Source organism: Bemisia tabaci, chromosome 3 (genome assembly GCF_918797505.1).
Source record: "Bemisia tabaci chromosome 3, PGI_BMITA_v3".
Lineage (NCBI taxonomy): Eukaryota > Metazoa > Arthropoda > Insecta > Hemiptera > Aleyrodidae > Bemisia > Bemisia tabaci.
This window is the reverse complement of record NC_092795.1, coordinates 8060501-8085762: the sequence shown is the minus strand read 5'-3', so window position 1 is coordinate 8085762 and position 25262 is coordinate 8060501. Positions and strand designations below refer to the sequence as shown.

Here is a 25262-nt window from a genome sequence, read left to right as displayed (position 1 = left end):
CGAACTCGCACTGACTTCTCGCTTCGACGGCCAACATCAGGAACATCCACTGAGCATGCCTCAGGATTGGTCATTGATTCCGACGATACGTGAAGACTAGTACGCATTCCGAACGCCTTCCTTCATCCTGGGTCAGTGGCATCCGTTGTTTTTTTTTTTTTTTTAAATTCATTTTTCAGAAGTGCGGAGTGCACTGAGCTTCTGCGAATTTTACCGGATATTTTTAAATCCTCAATGGCAAAGAAACCCCGTTTTGCGAATGGCAAAAATGGGACCATTTCACCAATTTGAAACGATATTTTTGGCGGGCTCTGATGACGAAGCCAGGCGGGGGAAACGGCGTTTGCTGATTGGCTGACCTCAGCTTTGAGCTTCGCCTAGCTGCGTCACACTTGGCTATGCTCTTGTCTTGATGGAACAACTTTGGATAAGCTTTTTCTCCCTTCTTGAAAATACTTTTTTGAAATTATTTGATGACATATCTGGGTTCATCACAACATGTTGTATGGCTCATGTGAAAGGGCGTATCCGTCAATTTTCACCATTTTTGAGAATAATTTCTTTTAGAGAATAAATTTTCAAGAGATTTTGATCGAAACATGAAAGAAAATTTCACCTTCACGTACCAAACCTGCTTTCAAGGTGTGGCGAGGTGAGAAGGGGAGGGAGGAGGAGAGAAAATTTGAGAACTTGAATAATACAGTTGTTGTATTAACAAAAATAATCGTTCCTGAAAATCAGGGAACAGCAGTTCTAACTCAATTTGCCAGGTTTCAAAATTTCCAGTCATAAGAACATTATTTATTATTCCAAAAAAAAATATGGCAAGTTGATTGCTTCAAATCATCATAAAGTGTTCTTCAAACCCAAAATAAAAATTGAATCGGTTGGTTACAAAAGGGCTCAAGCGCCAAAAATGGTAATAACTGTTTTAATTGACTCCTTTTAAACCTCAGAGCTCTAATACATTAAAGCGATCAATTAATTGGTCTGCAATTTAAAACAGGATGGTTCATACCGTTTCTATTGTTTTTTCCGTATTTTTATACCTGGCACTCAGCCCTTTTGTAACTGGCCGATTCAATTATGAAAATTTTAACGAGGTGATATTCCTCTTCTTTCTACTTAAAAAAATTGGAAACGATTATGACAAGAAATTCGCTAAACTGCAAAACGATGTGGGTTCTCAAGTTTCTTCATCGAATACCTATCTATGTTGAAATAGCAATGCCATACTTCCTTTTCCAGTTTCAGATTTCCCATCAATCCAAATAAGTGTACATATTTTGCAAGTCTATTTATCCACAACAATTACTTCCTTTCTGGATTAAAAATTACTTATTTTCCAGCCCACAATTATAATCCCACGGGTCATACGAATTATATTCTTTCAGAAATCGACTTTCCACAGGAAAAAAAGAACAGGAAATGCTTACAGGATTTCATTTAAGTAAATTTTAATCATCAGCAATAAGTTGTCCCGAATTCAATTCAATTCGTGAACCTTTGATTTTTGTTAACTAAACGATAGTAACCATCCCATAGCTCATACAAGAGAGGGTCTTAAAACAATGGTACTATTCACAGAGAAACTGAAGGAATACGTATCTCTTGTTTTGATAACTCTACTTCGCATTTTTTTTTTTTTGTCAAAGGAGAACTAACCAACAATAATGCTTAAGGATACATTTTTACAAGAAGAAAATGATCAAAAAATGAAGTTGAGTATTTTGCGACTCTGAGATCTACAACATCGCAAACCAAGGTACGCTCTCCTGCAGCTTCACCATCATTATGCGGCATTGTTTTGACAACATTGCAACAATATCATTTGAAAAATGCAATCATATTGCTAACTGTGAGTAAATAATAACATTGACAATATTATTCAACTCGAAGGTAAATGAAAATGCGGTTCTCTTGGAGGAAAATAATTTTGAAAAAAAAGGGAGTAAAATTAATTAGAAAATCATGAAAACAAACTAGATCTTTTAAAGTACATGTATTAAAATAGGCATATAAAACATTTCACGAAGTGTAACAAGTTATCGTCTTTTTCCTTAAAATAAAAATATTCTTAAATTTACACATTTCATGAATCAACAACAAAAAAGAAGAAAAATCCAAGCATAACTACGAACTACCACAATTTTAAATTACTTTCAAATAGTTCTGTTTAAGTGATAAACTCGTCAAGGTGCTTCCATACTTTCATTATAGACCTTAGCTGCAGAAATCAATGTTTGGAAAAATATTAGCTCGTTAAAGGTTGGAAAATAATGATGAGCTGGGATAATGAGTGCAGGGCTGAATTTACAATTATGCCGCCTCAAAATTCCAAAAGTGATAACCTTTGAAGACTTGAAAAGCGACAGAAAAATCATTACTTTTGAAATCTGTTGCCGCTTATCTGTGATTTGCTGCCATGGGCAGTGGCCCACGAGGCTCGCTTCAAACCCAGCTTTGGTCAATTAGTGGTGGTGATAATAGGCACCTAATACAGTGAAATAATACAAAGCTACAAAAAGAAAAACTATGATACATCACACACCATAGGAAAACAAGTATGCTGTAAATCACCATTGGTAAACAATTCGACAAATTTTTAGAGAAAATTATTGCAGGACTTACGTAGTATACACGCTAAACAGCAGTGTCAAACATGAATTGCAGTATCCACGCTCGACACTGCTATCTAGCGTGTATACTACACATGGGATGTAATAAATCAAAAAATTCAACTAGAATTCGTTCCTCATACACAATCTTCACTACTTTAAAGTCCTCAGGAAAATGTCTCTATTGAAAAATATACAGAAAATTTAAATGAAACGGTTCAAGGTTGCTGATAGACTGTCACTTCAAAGACTTAACTTCCTAGGTTAAAAAATCTACCAAATCTTTTATTTTTTCTTGGAATAGGAGTTTTAAAACTAGGAGATAATACAACTTGAGGAGAATTTAGAACTCCCAAGAGAGAAATTAATTTTGCAGATACACGTTTTATAGAACTTTTTGCATCCATCGCTAACAACAGTACTTGTAGATTCATGAAATTCACAATTTCTAGAGGGAAACATGCCACAGTAATAATGCACTGACTATACTGCTGCGTGAATTCAGTTTTTTTTTTCTATTGATGAAACTTATCAATTTTCATGATGTAACAAATCCACACTAAATTTGGTGAGAAAACTTGGAATTTATACATTATGACTTTCAAATAGTTCGTCAAAAACTGTGCAGCTAGCAGTTTCATAATTTACTTTAAAACCTGAAATATCTCCTTGAGTTTAAAGACAGTTTGATTTACGCATAAAAAAACTAACACTCATCATACACATACATGCCTTCTTGCTCACTTGCACAAAAATTAAATTAAGCACAATAATTACAAAAAGTTTACACATTCAAATGTTACAAAAAAAAGAGAGAGAAAAGAACAAGAAGAACATAGAAGCTATAGAGCCACTTGCAGCAGACAAGCTGTTTACGAGAAATTGATAGACAACCTCTCCTCAGTAAAAAAGGGTAAGATTAACTCCGAAAACAAAAATCAAAACGGACAGTCAGAGGAGGAACGGGGAAGAAAAAAATTGAAATAAATAAAATTAAATACACGACCAGGGTAATGGTAACTTCACAGATTTGAACAGAATTGCAGTACTATGCGAGAAAATCTTTACAGTTCTTACTAGATCAGAAACTTATCTTTTCAAAACGCGGAAATATTCCTAGTGTTTCCTGATCTTAGGTAATTTAAATATTTTCATTTTTCACAGAGCCCCAACCAGCTGGGTTATCTTCTTGCGAACGTTCGTAGAAATAAGTGCTTTAAGCTAGTTAGAGTGACAAAATTGTGATGTTCATAGATAAAGGAGTAATAGATAAAAACATTGTGAATCCTACCGATTATTGCCCAAATTAGCGCAATTCGGACACCTACTCATCTGAATCTAACAAAGTTTGTTTCTTGAGGAATCATTGAGTTCTACATGTCAGCAAGAATATATTTAAAATTGATGCAATTTGGACAAATTAAACTTTTCAGAAAGCCAGATGATTTCACATTCTGAGGGGAAAATATAACTTGGTGAGCTATTAAGTATTCCATCTAATTTTTTTGGGTATCACACCAATTTCACTAACTTAACAGTCCTCCTGTTTGAGTCATAACTCTAAAAATTTCTACAAACTAAATATCACTGAAAACGATCAATGAAAAAGGTGTGCCTATCCTGAAAATACGACCCTCAGTTCATATTATAAGGCTGAAATTCACTTGGGAGCAGAGAAGTTACCTAACGTACGAAAGTAAGGTCTCTTCCTGTAGATACGGTCACAAAAGTGTCTCAAAAAACCCCAATTGGAACGGGCAACTAGACAAGGTCCACACCTGGGAAACATGTCTCATGCTTTCTTTTCAAAAGCTCACTAAGAAAACTATTCTTACAATAGGAAGTTTGAAGATCAACCTCTGAATGAAGTAATAACAAGTATTTTTAACACAGGTCAAATTAAAGTTGGATTGACATCATTTGTATTTTTGCCATTTAACAGATATTAATCAAGAACATTTATACATTTTGTTCATGTGATTAAAAAACTTCCTGCTGTACAATTCATTTTCCTCATGAAATTTTGGAAAGAAAACATGTTGCGAGATTGTTTAATTCAAACCTTAAAGCAAAATTTCAACAAAAAGTTGATTCACAAACCTAGATCTTAGTTACTGTAAAGTTAGGATGAAAAAAGTAGGAGTAATGTTCAAATAACCTTGAAATAATACTACGATAGGTAGAGGATTTTATTTCTGATTGATTAGAGATATACTATTGTTGTTTTGCAAGCTTAGATTTAGAATGACTTCGAACAGCAGAAAAACAATGGAGCGGTTAGATTGGTTATTATTTTAATAAATTATTCATTTGCTACTGAAGGAGGATTTTTTCATGTTTGAGGATTTAGAGTAGAATTAATTTTAATTTGATGGGAGAAGGAAACAATTTGGATATTTTATCCCATGGATTAAGCCAGTCTTGCAAAACCAAGACGGAAAGAGACAAGAGAGCCATAATTTATGAACTTCATTGCCTTAGATTTCAGGAGATTCCATTGGAAAGGCATGGCAAATATGAGGGATAAAGGACTTTGATCACTGATTTTTACACAGCAAAATTAATACTGATGATCCTATTATTGTCAAAAGCAATGTATGAAAAATTTCCTGATTGAAAAGGCATGTTTCGGTTTTAATAGTACTGGAATTCTGTACCTTCTTATTCCTTCTTGAGGAAACACTTGAACATATTTCTACTGAGTGTCTTGTGAATGAACAGTACAGTCAATATTGAATGGGCAAAAAAGTAAGATGGGCGCAGGTTTCTTCTGGTATCAAAAAAAAGCCGGGAAAGAAAATAGCTGTGCACTCATTCATGAAATTTTCATGACACTTTTTTGACATTTTTAATTCTCATGCTAAAGGAAGGATTTTTCCTTACTTCATAATTATAATATGATTAAGGAAAAAAATTATTCGGTGAAAGCACAATCAGCAAGAGAGGCATTGATTCTTCTACGAGCGTAGAATAACTAGTGCACCTTTAAATTGTTTAACACATCATTCTCACTATTTTAAGATGGAGAAGAAGAGCTCAAGAATTTAGATATTTTCTACTGTTGAAGTATTAATTAGAGACCACATTCAGACAGATAATTAAGAGAAAAAAATATTAAGCACCTACACTATTGCGTACAGGGATACCTTATCACATAAGATTTCCGCAGAACATAGTTTCAACAGGTAAACTCGACAAGTGGACTTATAAAAATACATTATATGGTACAATATTTACAGAACAAAAACAATGAGTTTAACTGATGGCTTGAAAACCAGTGTGCAAGTAATTCTGATGATCTAATGAAGGAAGATATACTTGATTCACAGAGGCTTAAATAAAACTGAAGTCTGTGACTGACTAAAAATCAATCAATAAAACCGATAAGGTTGGATGCAAAATAAAAAGCTGAGTTTAAGAGCAAGATTTTAGATGGCACCCTTGAAATTTAAGTCACTGACTCAGTGAAAAATTGCTTGTCCTAATACTTACAGTAATATTGAATCAAAATACTCTAGACCTCCAATTAAGACTAAGAAAACTTCACAACATGAGAGTCGTCAAAAGCTAATTTGCTCATAGAACACACATAAATGCAAAGAAAAAAAATCGCATGAAAATTAACTGTGTGTCAAATATAATTTATTCATTCTTCAATCATCAATGCCCCCATTATTATTTTAATTACCTTTTGACAGTAAAATGGAGCGCAAGATGGATAAATTTATTGTGCTCTGGGTAAAATTTTACAATCATCATTCTTTACTATAGTACATTGCCTCATTCAAAGAGGAATAAAGGAGTTCTAAAAATAATTCTGATAACTGATGAGACTTTAGACTACTGCTGATCGTCCACATATTTAAAAGAAAAAAAAACTAAAAACATGAGTGATAGGAGATACCACTGCATTGAGGAAAATATCTATGGCTGAAGTTCGAAACATTGTACCTCCTGTTATGACATAGCAGACTTCCTGTCGTACTGTAATTTTTCTACGGAAAACTAGTCAACGTAATTTCTTGGAACCTTCCTCGATTTATCTGCTCTGTTCCCAGAATATATTTTAAATAAATTTCAAGCCATAAAGTTGGCTAGTTTTTCTTTGAAAAATAAAATAGGTTCCAAAATTATGAAACGCTGTAATGAGGATAAATGGTTTTGCACTACGAGATAGTTATGGTCAAGGTTATGTTTTCCGACATCCTACAATGCTAATCATTCTTTTGGAAGTTTTATCCAGGCATCTTCCTCATCAAAAAGATAAAAATAGCAAGTAGAGTCTCATCAGTCATCAGTTACAAGGATCAATATATACTTCCATAAAGCTTCAAAAATTTCAACGTCCGTCCACTGCAATAACAGCATTACACACTAAAGTGAAATCTTGCAGATGTTAAGTAATGAATTCGAACGAAAATTTAATTTTCCAGGTTCTGATAAGTTTCACACAAGGAGTCATTCCGATTTCTCAATGTTTACAGACTCCATCCACTACGAATCGAACCTGTGCGCTGTAGAGAATGGAGACACACCACACATACATGGAGACTCTTTAAGACAGAAAATAAATACGATAAATTTGAAATATGACAGCCACGTGCTTCCAGTAAATAATTGTACAGAACATTCTGAGGGAAAAAAGATTAAATATTCCTCAGCTGAATCCAACTATTAAATAGAAAATCAAAGGAACTGTTTTAATTGGGTCCTCCATCTATTATTGAGCTAAGGAAAAATTAATTTAGGAGTCCTCTAGGTAGGTGTGTGACTTTAAGGCAGGTTAGGTTTAGAAAGCTGTGAATCTAAATTCAATCCAAGATCATCTCTTTTGGTTTCTCCTGGAAAAAATTCAGACGGCCAATTCTCCATTCACCTATCCATTCACCGTGTATTTCTTCAGTGCCCATCCTTTCTTGAACTTCATATGACAATGAGAGCTCTTTTGCACTTGTTTTCTTTCTTTTTCCCGCATAAGTTTCACATAGAGAATTTGCATGGAAACAAAGAGAGGGTAACAAAACTGAACTGGAAATGAAGTTAAAAGAACGATAGAAATAAACAGTGACCCTGCAGACTGATTTGTAAAAATTTCAAGCACTTCAATTACACATTGAAATGCAATTTATTGCATCAGGTCTTATCGAGCCAAAATAGTTTCAATAATCGGGCCGCAGGATTTAGAATTGAAAATTGGCTGACCAAATTCGGGATCACCTACGGTTATAAAAAAATCGACAGACAGGGAAGAAAAGTGCACTCTGATTCAGCTCCATAAATTACTTCAGATTCAAAAGATGACGGTAAAACTTTTCTCCAGAGTCGCAGAATTTACTCGACTTGACTTGGTATACATTTAGTGACTATGTTGAGTATTAATTGCTTACCCTATTACACACAGTTTTAAACAATTTCATATTTACTTTGCGTTTCTTTGAAAACAGAGTTGGCAGCCGATATGTTGTTAATGAATTGAGTTGTTTTTTACCAACTTGTTCTACAAACGTCTAGTTTAGGACCTCACAATGAGAAATTTCAAAATGAAATGGCTAAGAGGTGTCTTATCAAGAGCTTGCTCTCACTGTTTATTGAAGAGGTCTGCCTCCCAAAAACTAAATGATCTGAACGTCTATTAAATTCCATTTAAGACGCTGAAAGACATGATAGACTGTAGAAGTCATTACAAAATACATGAATCCTAAACAAGGAGGGCATGAAGTTTTATAAAAACAATATTAAGAGAAATACACAAGTATTATAGGCATTGCTGAATATATTCTAAAATCACTGATTGTTGAGAGATGCCATTCACCAACATCAATGCTTTCAACAAGTAGAAAGAAAGTTCTGGCCGAAGGAAACTGGATTTGATGCGCTCAATCATAATCCATAACCAGTGCAGGTTGAGGTGAGATATAAATCTCGATGCCACTGCTTACTTAAAAACTGGAGAGCAACTCAGCATTGTTCAATCAATGTTTGAGTCAGGTTGTGTAGATCGCAGAAATCAATCTGACCACAGAAGCGTCAGAATATAACCTATCTGGACAGTGTTTTCAAAAATTTCAGATTTTCGGCTGGAACAAATTACAACACAAAGTTACTTCAAAAATCAAATTACTTTAAAGTCTAAATTAAATATCAATATTGAAGAGCCAAAGAACTGTGACTATTTTTACTGAGTCACGCTATCGGGGAAAAACTGATCAGCAGTCCCATTGTTCCCAATTTAATTCATAATACTACTTGAAGTTTCGCAGTCACACCAAAACAAAAGAGATCACCTGAGTCACCTGGTTTGCTGTCAGAAATCACCAATCAAATTCCTACACACATCAGGCCCCTTTGAAGCACAATGACACAGCAGAGGATGCAATTTTCCAAAAATTTGATATTTTTGGGATACTCCTCTACAAAATTGAATAGTAAGCCAACCCCCAAAGATTTGATATTTTTGGAACACTTCTCTACAAAATTGAATAGTAAGCCAACACCCTTTCCTCCTTGAAACTAGGTAAAGCTTATCGAAATCTCTTCCCCTAGAGATACTGTCGCCGTGTGCATTATCTGCCCCTATTATGTGTCTTGCGAAAGCGTTTCGCTACTTGGCTTTATTCATGTCCAGGGTCAACTGAACTTCTGCAAGTAAACGCAAAAAATTCTAGTCTTATTGTCTCAAAGTTCTTCTCTTTCACATGATGGATAAAAATATGTATTCTGAAAACAACGGAAAAATCACTCAAAATCGTTATGAAAGATTCATTGTACCTAATAATTTTCTCAAAATCCCCCATTTCCTATTTCATAAAACAGGGGCACCACCTGGTCATTGCAGGGCTGATCAAAAAAGTGATGAAGTTTTTTCTTGCTCATCTCCTCACCTTGGAAATGGCAGACGAGGAGTTGTCTCTGACACGACTGAGCAGCGCAGAGCCAGGAAAATGCCCGGTCCACCCCCCTTAAATGGCGCCGCTGAGATAAAACTACACAGAACTCTTCATTCAATAACGTTTTTGCTTCTTAAAATCTTTTTATAAAGCGCGGTAAGCATATACCGTGCTTCATGGTCTGGTTGCGAAGATCCACAGCTGATACATGATTCATCACCCATTGCATCCTGGGTTATTTTCAAAGCCTCTCCGTGTCGGGAACATAATTGTATTTTCTCATCGTGATAATTAAACGTGGAGACCGTCTACAGTGCTGGTAACAATTTTTTAATCAATGCCGTGAACAAAGGAATCTATTATGACCCTTCACGTCCTGCTAAAGCTCTCTAATATTTACATTGCTACCAATTTGCTCAAAGCAGATCGCTGTTTGAAATTTTCTTATCGGTTACACGTGCAAGCTGCGAGGCCATGTAACAGGGTTTCCGATTGGCTGTCATTTCGGCAGGCAGTGAAGGCTGAGATACACCAGCAAGTTACAAAGTGTCCAGCGACCCAACAATCATTGCTATGACATCACGAGACCCTAATCGTTGGCTTTTCCGTCTTCTTCTCCTTCTTCACGGCAACACAGCATTCCTGCACCCCGTATCACGACTCCTATAGCATTGATTTTCGTAAAACTAGATATCAGGGGGGATTTTGCGACGAGAAACTCGAATTGTCAGTCCAATTTTCAAAATTCGCAAATCCAAGATGGCGGATGTGGCCTAAAATGTTATCTCGGCTCCTATTGCATCGATTTTCGTAAAGCTTGGGACCAGAGGGTATTTTTCGACCAGCAACTCGAATTTAAAATCCAATTTTCGAAATTGTCAAATCCAAGATTGTGGATGAGGCCAAAATTGCTGTGTTAGCTTCTGAAATTGATAAATTCGTTTCTGTTAAACTTGGTCTCGATGTCTCAAGTAGCATATGAGTTGTGCTTAAACCCTCTCATAGAATCAGATTAACGTTCACTTTATTTGCGGCTGACCGTAAATCAACCAAACGCAGGCTGTGATAACAGAAGTTGCTTTGAACTACAAAAAATATTGATAGGTTTGAATTGATTTTTTAAAATTTTTTGTCTATATCTTGCGTTTTCCTGATAATAGTATTAAAGACAGGAGAAACTTTAAATTAATGTCAATAAATTTTACTTGCCATCTATTATTTGGAATATCATTTCATTTTATGCGACGAATGTTTATATTTTTATCTTCGCATCTCATATTTACACGGAAATGTTTTTGTTTTCTTTTTGGCACCATATACTTCATAGCTTCCTTCTAATAATAAGTTCAAGTCGTCACTCATCGATTAAACTTCCTTTTCCTCCCATAAATCGTTGGTTAAGTTAGGATTATTCATGATCATGCTGCGCTTATCCAACACCTCGTGTTGGACTTTCCTGCTTGTTTTATCATGTTTTAATTTGTGAATCCTCTCTCAATTTGATTCCAATTCGTAGCGGTGATATAACTGCCCAGAGCATCGTTATGTGTTATCACATCTCCATCTATCAAACCACATCTCTATCCCCTCTCCAATAACTATGGATTGCAGCTGACAGCATTCCCAGTCCTTTGAGATGTTCAGTTTCAAAATTCAAAAACAAATCCCTCGTGAATTCTTGAAGTCAAGGCTCCTCTCTACAATAGGAGCTTCAGCTGTCTAGTTATGGGCAGTGGTGCAGTTAAGAAAAGCGGGCACTTTAATTCGATTCATACTTTGCATTCCCCGGGAATCCTAATATTTTAATCCATTAGATGCTACGTTGAAAACCTTCGCCAACTTTCAGCACTGAACTTCCGTCTTGGGAAGGGAAATTAAAACATGAAATCATCATTCATTGGGCAATCTTCATGATGTTTCTCAACAGGTAGTCGTAGAATGATTGTTGATGTCCTTCATTTTTTGTGCTTCTTTCTCTAACAACATAAACCGAATTTAAACTTTACCTAATTTCTGGTCAAGTTATACTTGGGAACAGGAACAGGGTGTCTACTAGAACCAGAATATCCTTCTCTAAAATCCTTGCTGTTTCAGTTCTTTTTCCGTGATCCTAAAAACATTATCTTTTCAGGGGTTTCTTAATATGCTTGTTTCTTCATCGCTTTTCCGTCGCTTTTTTCCTCACTGACACACATTTTGAACTCTGACGATGAAGGATTTGTAGTTAAAGAAATTCAGATTTGGAAAGAGGCCTATCCAACAATTCTGAAGCAACAAACTGACTCGTGTTGGGTCGTATTCTAAATTTACCCGAATCCGAATCTGAATCCCAAATTTCAACTTCCGATCCTCAAATCCGAATCCATCGCAAATCCTTCACTTTCAGAAACCCAGTCCTTTTTTTTATTCATTTTTTTTTTTTTAATTTTAATGCTGGTTGCGATATCTTAACGCGGCTAGTATTTACACCAATATTTATTGTTCCAGAACATTTTGGAATGAGTCGAAATTTAAGACCAATGAGATCGAGAGACAATATTGATATTCAACACAATTCGAGAACCATAGGGAATCTCCGGGATTTGGCTTCATGGCGCAAATTTTGAAATTTCAGAGGATTTACGGATTCGGGTTCAAGCATTTCGACACCGAATCCCAAATCCATATCCTCGAGAGGATTTGGCCGAATCCCTGTCCTAACACTAGTTCTTTCTTCGAATTTTTCATTAAAATCTTATATTTCCGTGGTTTAATGTGAAAACTATGCAAGTTTTCCCTATGCTTGTACCACCCTTTTCAAACCTAAGCTCTCTCAGTAATGTATAAACAAGGATTTTTCTCATCCTATCATTTTGCATAAAGTGAAAGAACACACCGGTAACACTATCTGATGCTAGTAAAAGCCCTCACCTCCCTTTCCTCTTTCCCCCTCTCAGAGCAATACCTTTAGGATTATTTCAAACTATTAAAGGATTGAGTTTTGTGTAATACTACCTGATGAACCACAAGAAGTCGAGAGTACCCAGGGATTTTTTCAAAATATTTCCAAACCTACAAGTTATCAGAGTGTCAAAACGGCGAGACGCTTGACTTGAGTCTGTAGATTCACCTTGCATTAATTTAAGAGAAAATTGGGTACTCACAATGATAATTTGTTTGATATGCTTTTCAAATAACTAGCCCAGATGCAGGCTTATCCGACTGCGAGGAGCTTCCTTGAGGTACAACGGTTGTATCATCACTTACAGTTGCTTCTTCTGTAAATTGAGAGAGAGCATTGATTTCTTGAAAGTTCAAATGGTAACATCCGAAGAGATTAGAAAATATTCATATTCATTCATAGCTACAGGACATGGGACCGCATCAGTCAAGAGGGACCTTATCTTACAGGAGCAAATTTTCCATAACTTTTTGCAAATGACAGGGAAAGAAAATCTGAAAATTTTGGCGCAAGTTTAATGCTGAAAACTCTAAAAATGAAGGAAATATGAGTCCTGTAGCTCCAAGACAAAAGTTCTTAGTTTAAAGAAAAACTTGGTTTAAAATTCTGAGTAAAGTTACGGGAAGTTTCCTCCTGGAGGATAAGGTCTCTTTTCACAGATCTGGTCTTGTGTATATTATAAAGTTTTTGTAGATCAAAATTTGATATTCCAAACATAAAAGCAGAAAAGAATGGACTGATTAGAGTTCAAAAATATCTCCCCTATCAATCCTCAACCAGAAAAACACCAAAAACAAGAACAAGTTACATGGCACCTAACTTTGAGACTTCATTACAGGACAATTTCAATCACCAATGTTTCTATTCATAACCAGGGCAAAATCTTAGGCCATGAGGCAATTTTCATTGATGATTTTGTTTTCCTTTCATTCCAAAGCAACTAAAATGTCATTCCACACACAAACCTTCAGACCATAAACAATTCTCCTGACCTGAATTTGATGTTGGCTGCTCTGTGCTACTGGATTGATGAGCACGGTTAGCATATGGTGGAACTGTTGCAATGGCCGCTGGAATGGTACCGATTGAGTCCACAGAGTTAATTGAATTGATCATCGGGGCAAAGAATGGGTGTTTGAATGGGGTGGCGGCCTGTTGAGAGCCATGAGAGTTGGATGTAGAAGGCACTTCATTGCAGGTGCTTGTGTTGGAATAAGAGGATGACGTCGGCGAAGACTGCTCCATTGGCCGAAATAATGAGGCGATGAGCGATCGGCGAAACTCCTGGAACAAAACAGTTTGAAATTAGTAAAATGTGAAACAAACGGGACTAAAAAATTTCAGCAGTCTAAAATTTAGGTATCTGAGAAAAAGAATTGCTGCGTTCTTGAAATTAAATCTCGTAATGCTACAACAACCTAGACTTATTCTGAAAAATAACAAGTTGAGGTAGAGCTGAGAGCAATTAAGTATTAAAAGGAGCTTTTGGAAAAATGTTGAAAATACATTATATTTCTTTTTGAACATACTATCATTATTAAAAGCTCTTTAACTCCTCATACTTCCACATATCTTGGTTTGCGACAATGCAGACATCTTTTCATGCTTTATTTGTTAAAAAATAATTACTCAATGATAATTCTTTAAAACTTCCGTAATTTTTCTCCTCTATGTGAAGAAAATTCTAGAAAACTTTGAGGGATAATGTTGCTTAGTTCTGTTTCAAAATAATAAAATGGTGAAGAATTTTAAAACACAGCAAACAAGAAACGTGGTTTAAGAGTTTCACAGTTGATAAGTATATTTTTATTATAATTATTGTAATTTGATTCATATTTATTCACTGTAAATAAAGCAACGCCTCTCCACTGCCTCCAGTACATGGAACGAATGAAGATCTGATCTCATAATAGCCCATAAAGGGTCTTTTATGACGCGACCAATTCATCAGTATGGAAACATGGAATTCACAAAAATACTCACTTGTTCAGTTAAACCAAAGGTTCCACCCTGTGTCTGTGTTGTCCCTGAGCGAATTAGTGGTGAGCGATCATCAGTTTCTGATTCGCTATCTGTATCCGAAAGATATACATTTGTACCCTGCACTTCATCAGCAGAGTAAACTTTTCGTTTACAAGTTGGACAAATTCTTCTGTAGCGAGTCAACCAAAGGTCAATACATTCACAATGAAAGACTGAAAAAAATTCATATTAAAGACAATTACACAGAGAAGAACTCAAGGTGATATTCTACCAATTACCTGTTGCAAACTTTTACTAGAGCAAAAATAAGACTAGTTACATGTGGAAAGTGTCTCAAAAATCACGATGAGCGCATCGGCAAAGTCTGAAAAGCACTCCTTACTTCATAATTTGCATGAGGAATTTGCATTTTTTTGAGCTTCCTGCTTCCAAAACAATACTACGGCACAGGTAAACATTTTGTTAGAGGAGTCATTCCATCCAACCCCTGCTCACAGGGATACTGCGCAATATTTAACATAGCTGACGCCAATCTGCCAATACACATGTGACGGAACGATGATTCTAACCACCTGATAACAATCGGTGTGTTTACATTCACATTTTTCTCGCGTTGATAGATATCCGCCTTGATTGACCTCGTACTCTCCTCAACTTCCGCACGGAAGTGTCGGCCATGTTGAGCATAGGGATTGAATGGAATGACTCCTCAAATGAAATATTCACCTGTGCCATAGTATCCGTTTTGAAGCAGGAATCTGAAAAAAACGCAAATTTCTTACGCAGATTGTGAAGTTAGGAGTGCATTTCAGAGTTTGACGATGCGCTCAACATGATTTTTGAGACATTATCTATAAGGTACAACTCTTATTTTTGCTCTCGAAAAAGTTTGCAACAGACCCATTATTCATTGCTTCATTGAAACAAAAAGGGGGAAAAAATCTTGCTTCGTAAAGCAAGACATTCCTTTACTGCCTGGTAGGATGAACTCATCCTCCAGGAGCGCTTCAATTTATTTCTGTGCCATTAGGGAGCTTTTACAGTAATTAGGATCCAGCAATTTTGTGTCCCGAACGAGGCAAAACAGAGTTTCAAATATCTTTTTCTCAAAACTGCATTTTGTAAACAGTCAACTTCAAACTGCCATCATTCCGGTCAGGTCTTGCATATTTGGGCGTTTTTTGTCCCACACTGCTTGTAGGGAAATCCTTGATGCTCTAGTAATAATGATTTACTTTGAATTAAGGTATTTTTCCTCAAGGACTGTCTCACGCAGTTCTATTTTTCCTGTAAATATGTAATGAGCTACTTACCATGAGAGCACAAAAGAAGGCGAACTCTCTCTCCTTCTACAAAATCACTGATACAGATGTAGCATGTTTCGTATGGGCTTCCTTTCTTGAATTTCTCAGTGGGTATTTTCTTCAGCGTAGATGATGGTAATCGGCGTCTCTGCGCACGTCTTCTCTCTTTGATAAAATTAACTATCTGTAGGAAAAAAGACAGCAAATTTTAGTATTCCCAGGAAGAACCTGACACAACACTTGTTTTGGCAACCTCTCCTCCAGCATACTCTGCACTAAATCCATAACCACACTAACTGCAATGATGACACATGATGTTGTGCACCATTTTACTTTCAACCTTTATTTTATTCAGAATTCTTCCTACCTACTGTATCAATGCTATGAATTTTCTTGAAGTGCTGATAGATCTCCGCCAAAAATTCATTTCAGTTGTCCCAACAAATTATGTGCTTGCTTTGCCAAAGATCAACCTTCATTACTATAAAGCAAAACAGTGTTTACTACCATAAAACAAGACAGTGTATTTTAATATTCATATTGATAACACAATTCTAAACATCCAAATTCACAAGTCACTTAACTAGGGGTCTGCAGGGTCATAGTCAAATTATTACCAATGGGTCAGTTGTGCCGGCCACAGAATCGTGTTTTAATGCTTGATGCCTATAGATCAGCTAAAAGTAATGAGATTCGTCCAAACATCAATTTTTTATGTTCAATATCAACCGAAATATCGCACTTTGAAAATTTGGTTCATGACGTCATCCACCGCAGTAGTGACACCCTTGGTTTCTTCCACCTTACTTTCGTCCGAATTTTATATTGAGTAACCAGTGAAAACGTGTATCTCCCTCACTGCTGAAAGCAAGGTGGAAGAAACCAAGGGTATCACTACCTCAGTGGATGCCTTCATAAACCGAATTTTTCAAAGCGCAGTATCTCGTTTAATATTGAACATAAAAAGTCGATATTTGGACGGATTTTATTATTTTGAGCTAATCTACAAAAATCAGGCATTGAAACACGATTTTGTGACCAGCCTAACTGACCCATTGATTAGCATAAAATTTTTTTACGAGGAAAATAGCTGAAAGAGATGGGCAAAACATTTAATATTTAATATAGATTGGTATTAAATATGCGGTATTTTCAACTTATATGATTTATTAGGTATCTGATTACATGAGTTCTACTCCAAAAGAAGTCTTGGTTAAGTTGAGAGATATTTTAGCGCGCAGCCTGATTACTTCGTACACATAAGAAAAAAAATTTATCAAATATGGTTAAAGACACTTGCTCATTGTAGCAGAAGAAGTCTCAGAGTAAGTCATGAAAGGTTAAAATAGCAAACTGACAATACTCACAATGTATCCAAGAATAGGGCAGAAACAAAATCCAACGATGATTATAAACGGTATAAGTAAATTTGTGTTCCAACCGAAAGGAAAACGGCTGTCGTCAATTATTATTGTGTAGTGGAACAGATACTGATAATCATCCCGAATCCTCAATCCTGCCTCTTCACTGATGAATGTGGAAGGAATTTCTATGCCTGTTGGGTCATCCACAGTCATGGGAACTAGGAGAGAGAAAAAATAGGATTAATTGACAAGACAGAAAATACAGTCTTGACGTGTAAGTGCAGTTTGTTCCAGAAAAATTATGAACTGAAAAAGCTGACTTAACACTGAAAATAATTTTCAAGTTAACTAAGGGGCTACACCCCCTGACTACTTTGAGTTCCAACCTCCTGGAGCGCAGGCATTAGGCATTACTCCAGGGATGCAGAATCTTCTAAGCTTTCATGTTTTCACACGTCCGCTAGTCAGCTTACCTTGTTTTTCTCATCAGTTCTTCACAAAATTTCCCACCAATCTAAAAAAGATGACGTTTTTCTTGTTTTCCTTTGATTTTCGACTTTGGACCCCTCAAAATGTACCCTTCTTCCACATTGCTGGGGCTTTTCCACATTTTCTACACCCCTGCGTTACTCTTGTGATTTTATATTATAGTGTAAGATCTACAGGTTGGGTTAGGGTTGTGTTCTAAGGTTTCTGAGAAAAATAAGTTGAAAGGACTTATACGTTTTTTTACTGCTGCTTGCCCAGTCGTAGTTCTGTGTTCATAACCTCTCTTCCGGATCAGAGGGAAGAATCTGAGGCTTATGCTGAGCTGATGAAAAGATCAAATGAACCACCAGCTGATGAATGTGTCCATTTTTACTTTTTTAATAGGTCATAACAACTCCGCCTGGAGGCGAGTTGATTTCTCTAGCTAGTCCCAAGCCCAAGAAAAGGAGGAGGGTTGTGCATAGGGCTAGCAACTCTACCATGTAAAAACATCCAAACTACGAAAACCAAGACGAAGCCTCGGTAACCAAGATGAAGCCTCGGTAACCAGACAATTTACAGATACAGTAACCTAAAGAGAATGGATCACGGAAAAAAACCAAACATATCATATTAGCAAAGTGAAAGGATGGAAGGAAAAGATCATGGACAGAGTAGGATGGAGACGCGTCGTCTTGGAGGCCAAAGCCCACCCTGGGCTGTGGCGCCATTAGTAAGTAAGTAAGTAGTAGGTCATAACATTGAACCAAGCAGCATACCATAACAATCAAATATCCAAAAGAAAATGGCACTCTTTCTTAAATACAAAAATATTCTAAATTGACGTAAGAGCCAGACAGGTAAAATAATTTCTCTGTCTCAGATACTAAGGTGTTTAAGTGCCACAAGTCTCAAAAATTGTATGTACTGAAATTAATCTTACTTACCAACGCGACTAGAATTTACATTATGTACTATGGCGAGGTCGTAATTAGCATCCTGCGCCCAACGAATCTTTTGCTCAAAGGTGCAACCTTCCGCACTGATTAACACAAACCATTTTCCTGTGTAGTTGTCCCAATATTGTGGAGGTCCCATTATTTTTTGGCATGCATTTGGTGGATTGGCATAAACAACAAAACCCTGATAAAAAAGAAAACAACTCCATCATTCCCAGGAAACATATGCCATTACTGTATATTTTTAAAAGCATTAAATAAGTGACAAACAATGGACATATTGTACTGGCTGATTTTTTCCAAAGCCATCACTATAATTCAAAGTATAAAAATATTATGTACATCAAAATTTCGCCAAAAATTTTGGAGAGTAATATTAAGTATTCAGAAATTCAGTTGATAAAGACTTATCCTTCAAAACTGCAGACTTAGGGTCTTTCTTCAGAGAAGCAAGCAAGCTTCTGCTTAAAGAGATATTTCATATTGTTGATGAATTTTTTGGAAACAACTGTATAAACCAACATTAATAATGATTTGAACCATAAATCCATCCATTAATAATTAAAATCCTACTGCATTGATTGTAAACTTAATGCTTTTCTTCACTAATGCCATAGTTGCTGTAACATAAGAACTATTGTGCAATTTTGTAAAAATAAATGGTACCTAAATGATCAAACTTAGGTAAAAAATTCAAAACTTAAAGGACTTCATGCAGGCAAATACTAGGTTTTCTTTACTTTTTTTTCACGCCAAATTTTAGTTTCGTACATATAGCGGGATTTTAGATTGTAAAGTCGGTTCTTTTTTGACTGAATTTTCGCAAAAGAATAAATAAAAAGTAAAAGGAAAAAACTGATTGGAAATTTTACTTTCATCTTATCAAAAATTGTCATCATCAAAATTGATCCATTGATGAATGTAGAACGTTACATTTTACCTTTCATTAAACTTCACAGGTACGTTTACTATTCAACTCTCTGTGGCATAAATTAATTTTGGGTTTCTGATTCTGGGGGAAAAAATATATGCTATAGCTTTTGAAAAAACAAATAGTCCCAAATATTTCCCTTACAAGGTCAAAATTTTGACAATCATTTCTTCAACAAGAAAACATTGATAAAAATTTGTAAATTCATGCCACCAATGAATAGTTCAATTTCCAAAAAAAACAAAAGAAGCGTAGTTACGAATAAGTAACACTATGCCATAGAGGGTTGAGAATAATTTAATATTCATGATTGCTGCCAAAGTTCTCTTAAGTAAACATCTGGCAACGCAAAACATACTTTCCAACAGCTGTGTAAAAATTGTATTTCTAGTTTTAAAGGACTCATAAGAAAACATGACAAAAGATGTGTTGTAGTGTTTTGATTTTTAATGATTCTTACACTTTAGTGAGGCAATTAGACCAATATACCAAACATATGAAATGGATTACATTTTGCAATAAGGAACCACTATTTCTGGCTCATTTTAGAAACAACATATATGCCATTGATTTCCCTATGCAGATACGTGCTTTTATGGAAGAGCTAGAGATAGTGGTTCCTTATTGCAAAATGTAATCCAAATATCAGGGACCCAAAAATAAACCAACTAACCTCAATGCCATCAAAGAAGGGTATTGACCCACCAAACCTCGATGGGGCATCGCGAAAGTCTACATCCTCATAAGAACGATTTAGTGTTGAGTAAACTAATACATCCGCTATTGCCGAACCTATTATGGAGATCAAATACAATATGGTGATATGTACAGGTATAGGGGCACTTTGCCGCCATTGATCAGGGTACATGATGCACCTGAAATAAGAGACAGAAATTGTGCTGAAACTTTAGCATGACTTAAATATTTAAAAGAAAACAAACGTAATTTAATTATGAACACAGACATACCATAGGAGTTAGGCTAAATCTTTCGCAAAATGAACCCCTTGTAAGAATTTAAGTATTCTGATAGAGGTTTAATCTTAAACATTTCACATGGAGCATGATTACACAAAAATTGCTGAAATAAACTTCCAATCAAAATATTATCATTTTTATTTTGTCGATCATTAAAGAATTACAACCAGAGGTTTTTATTTAGCATTGGTTATGAAAAATTTACCCTGCTCACATGAAAAACCTGACTTCTTATATCCAATAACGCACTAAATTGGCTTGGTGGGTCTTTCAATGAGCAAGTGCCGATATTGAGGTAGTCACATTTTCGTGATGCAGCCTGTCAAAGTAAATTTTAGTAAGCGAATTGACTCATGTAAATTATACTTGTTTCCATGGATGGGAAGTTTAAATTTATACAAAAAAAAAAAAGCCGCCAATATTTTTGTTGGAAGTTACTTACTTTCAGTAATTTTCATTGTATAAATAGTGTTTCACTTGAAATTTTGATGAGAAAACATAAATCAAAATGTTTAAATTTGCACCATGTCTGGTGCTCCATAGTGAGAGTTTAGTAATCCACTGCTATTCCTATTGATGGATTATTACAATGAAATATATCTATCATAATCAGTTCACAATGCAACACGTTTAAAGTTATTAGACGTTCACAGTAAAAGTGGTGAGTTTCGGAGCATTGCGAGCTGCATCAAAAATTATCCAGGCAATTTTAGGAAATTTAGATGCCTTAAAAAATTGGCATCTTCCACCTACACAAAAACTTAATCAAACCAATGAGGAAATCACACAGAAATATTAAAATGCAAAAATCCATTATTCGGAGGGAGAATTTGGCTCAATATTAGAGAGGGGGCTATTGAGCTACATTTAAACTTTATCAGCTGTAAACATTGTTATCACAAAATGAGCGTGCATTGGCAACCTGAGCTTCGATGAGTACACGAGAACAACAGTGTTGCAGCTCTAACCAATAATGTTCTGTTTTTGTTCACAAAAAACTGTTCAGCTTTCGGCATTCCATTTCACTTCATATAGTTTAATTCTTTAGATACATGCACTTGATGATAAATATAATCCAATTGGATTAGAGCCCTCAGTCTCACGCACTCCTTAAAAATGTCATAGTTTACTTTCTTTTAAAAAAATTGACACAGTGGAATCAGTCTTACCAGGCACATGGAAATTCCCATATTGCACAAGAATCAATGAATTCGTGTAGAAGCCAAATATAAGGGCAAGACTACAAAGAGATCAAAATTCTGTCATGCTTGGCCTATATCTATTAATGATACTCACAAACCACACATATAGATTCCTGTGCCTACTTGGCAACACTGTGAGATTAGACAATAACAAGACTGTAGTAAAAATACACATGTTGGGTTCCATATAATATCGCGCAATGAATCTTTTATTGCACATTGAGGCTGCAATGAGTATGTTCATCAGCTGAAAAAAAGCATTTTTTCAAAGAACCTCTCAAGCTGGGCACCATGACTTAGTCTCATGCACTTCTGGAAGATGTCATAGTAGGAATATTTTCTTTTAAAAAAATTGCCATTGTGGAATCAATGTTACCAAGCACATGGGATTTCCGATGTAACACAGGAATCAATGAATTTGTGAGATAATAGTTTTGAAGACACGGCTTATCAACTGACATCGTCTTGTTCAACTCATGGTTCTCACACCTCACTCAGCCCAGCTCCAAGTACTCAGTTGTTGTTTCTTGAAGACTTTATACTTGAATGTTTTTTCTACACTGCCAGTTTGAATACAGATAAACAATGTCAAATGTGAGGCAGGGATGCAGAGAGTTTTTGGCCTTACCATTTTTCAAACTGACCTTCCCATTTGAAACCCTCTTTTTCCTTCGAAATTTCGAAAAGATGACCTTTTCATGGCTCTGAACATATAAGTTACAGGGCTTTGGCAAAAATCATGTGTGTACTGCAGTTTGGCTACAAAAAAACGACTTTTGCGTTCTTTTCCAAATTTAATACCCCTTAACAGAACCTTCTAATTTTAGCATGCAATCGATTGCGACCTGCCCAGTCCCAGGGTTCAAATGTTTATGCACCCGTGAGGTAAGGCAGAGAAAGAAGAGCTGTATATTTCAATGATTCAATATTAGAGTTACAACAAATAATTGGCAGATGAAATCATAGTTGGATGACTAACCTGCTGAAAAAGTGCCTGCAGAGAAGAGATGGAGAGATGATAATTACTTTTGTAGTTTTATTACTATTACATGCTGATTGTTCTCTAGCTAACACTATTCCTGTAATCTTTTGCTATAAACCTGGTGATGAGCGGTAAATTTGATATGGATGACTGCAGCATGGGGGAATTCAACATAATTAGCAGCCTAAAAATCCCTCCTGCAACATAGCAAAAAGTTATTTAGAATCGGTAACAGAAATAAACTAGCTAGTTCAACAAAACAACTACCCTAATTTTTTCATTCATGAGTGGTGTTCATTCAGAACAAGATGTTTCCAAAATATCATCAGTTTGAAATACTGCTTAAGCTAAAATTTTAATCGCAAACACATAGATAGGTGATTATTCAACCTCAACCATGCCCGACTTCAATATTGAAGGACTAACAAATCTAAAATCCACTTTCAGGCTTAGAGAGGGCTCAGGAATCTTCAGGTGCTTTGTCGAAGTAAACTTTCCGTTTGCGTTGGGCTGCTCAACGTTAACGGATATAACGTGACCGTTGACTTACCCGTTGGGAAACGCATTGTCGGTCATCTCTGTTGACTAAAAACTGTTTTGTTTTGAGTGTGACACCGAGTGCTCAATTACATTTAGAGGTTAGCTCAACGCTCTCAACTACCTCCTGAGACCGATGACTTGTTGACTTCCATTTGGTAAACAGTCCAGGACATCGGGCAATCCAAACGGAGTCGAACAACGCTGAGCGTTTGGAATTGGGTAATTCCGTTGCCTAGCGGTCCCAAACAGTTCACTTCGACAATGCAGCTTTTGTTACAAATAAAACAATACCTCACAAGTAGGGCAAAGGCGTAGTCTGTTGCATCAAACACAGAAGTCTCTTCAGAGCTTTATTTACCAATCTCAGAAGAGATCTAAAAAAGTTTAATTTTTCAAAGAAGTTCGTCAGATACTTAGCACCTTTTCCAAAAAATTAATTTTTAGTAAGGGACACTACTCAACAAGATTGAGTTAGATACATTGAAAATACTGGTTGAATATACTAAGAAAGGAAAGATAATGAGTAAAACAGTTTCAATCAAAGATGAGGGATGATAATAGAGATATAGTCCTCAATAGGTAATGAGGGAGCTGCACCTTAGCTGTGGATATTGCTGGGCACAAGTCATAGTGCGATGTAAGCACAAAATGCACCTCATACAGATGTAATGTGTCCGGCGCGGGTCTAGTTCGGTACTCCGGCTGCATCGAAAGTCCATGAAAGGTGCTCCCTAGTAGTTCCGTACTCGAACTGCATGGAAAGTCTAAGAAAGCTATCCCGTAGGAGTTCGTTCCTTGATGAGTTTCGTAGACATGTTTGTTTTCTCTATGGTGTGTGTACAGTTTGTGACGGTAATGCAGTTCAAGTACCAAACTGCTAGGGAGTACCTTTCATGGACTTTCCATGCAGCCTGAGTACCAAACTTTTTCCTTCGGCACCTTGTCGGCTAAAGTCTTCATCAAATTATAATGGGCTTACTACCAAGCCAGCCAAACTTCTCATGTGTTGAATGTCAGATGCCGTATCTCAAGGTACACAAATGAATTACACATGATAAAATAGTAAAAAATATCCATCTAACGCAGAGTGTTCAATTGAAAACAAGAATTTATATAGGACTAAGTTAGGTGGATTTATCTGAAACTGAAAATCTGTAATGCCCGGATGTTTCAAGCGAACCCTTATGGGCTGAAGGAACGCTTGGCAAATATGGATTTTTATAAGAATCAGTTTTGGTCTATGATACATAAAAATGACAATTTGGACACAGAAAGATCAAACCATTTAAGAGATTCACTATTTGTCAGTGACAAAAGCATACCACATACTAAAGGATGACAAAATTGAAAATGGTATGTTAGATATTTAGTAGTATTGAAGCAAGTCCAACTTCTGATTGTTAGGGATTGTACCTAAAATAAATAGAGTGGAAGAGAACAAAAATAGGGGAAGACGCTAAATGGAGGACTCTGTGAAGAGGCCAGCCGCTTAGATAGGTGATTGCGAGGACCTTGAAGTATGAAATTACCTGGTCTTTTACCTAAGACTATCTCAGGATCAGAGGTAATTCATTGGGGTGCCTTGAGAGTGAAAATAAGGAATGTCTGAGGCCATCATCGTGGGGCAAAATAAAACATAATCAGGAAAAGAAAAGAGCCATTCTCAATGTGAAGGAAGCTGTCTTGGTTACATTCAACATGCTGCCCTTAATATTATCAGAAGGACACTTCAGTGATGGAAAGGAAGAAGTGCTTAAGAGAAACGAAAGGGGCAGAATTGCGCGTAATTCAGACGGAAAAGGTGATTTAGGTAGTGATAAGAATAGAAAAACAGAACAAAAAGTTCTAACTTAACCTTAAACTGAACAAATTATTGAAAGTGGAGGAACCAATATTAGTATCAAAGAGGGGTCTTTGGGGAGATAAGGATAATTTTTTACACACTTACTTTTTCAAACTTCCAAAGCACCTGCACAAACTTTGAACTTCAAATCAGAGAGAAAAATATGATTAATTACGTTCTATCTGCGACTCTCGACAAAGTACATTGCTCACCATCACAATCACAACATGCACGAGACATCATGTTATTGCCATCCTTCTCTT

General features: G+C 36.0%; 1 protein-coding gene and 1 long non-coding RNA gene across 4 annotated transcripts; one reads left to right on the top strand and one right to left on the bottom strand.

Moving 5' to 3' along the window:
* Positions 1 to 2: 2 nt before the first annotated feature.
* LOC140224187 (uncharacterized) lies at positions 3 to 19880 on the top strand. 2 transcript variants are annotated; one of them, XR_011899436.1, is made up of 2 exons: positions 3 to 131; positions 17971 to 19880. It is a non-coding gene; the product is annotated as an uncharacterized lncRNA (long non-coding RNA). The 2 variants fall into 2 exon arrangements; XR_011899437.1 differs by lacking the exon at positions 3 to 131 and adding an exon at positions 8702 to 11432.
* gzl (godzilla E3 ubiquitin protein ligase) lies at positions 1988 to 25262 on the bottom strand. 2 transcript variants are annotated; one of them, XM_019044272.2, is made up of 10 exons: positions 25105 to 25262; positions 22614 to 22813; positions 20129 to 20330; positions 18513 to 18708; positions 17101 to 17315; positions 15743 to 15917; positions 14430 to 14641; positions 13439 to 13730; positions 12649 to 12762; positions 1988 to 8695 (listed from the first exon to the last, which is right to left on the bottom strand). In XM_019044272.2, exons 3-9 carry the CDS (start codon positions 20321 to 20323, stop codon positions 12674 to 12676), a joined length of 1374 nt encoding a protein of 457 aa, XP_018899817.1. In that variant the 5' UTR covers positions 20324 to 20330; positions 22614 to 22813; positions 25105 to 25262; the 3' UTR covers positions 1988 to 8695; positions 12649 to 12673. The 2 variants fall into 2 exon arrangements, with proteins under 2 accessions (XP_018899817.1, XP_018899818.1); XM_019044273.2 differs by lacking the exon at positions 25105 to 25262 and adding an exon at positions 24686 to 24894.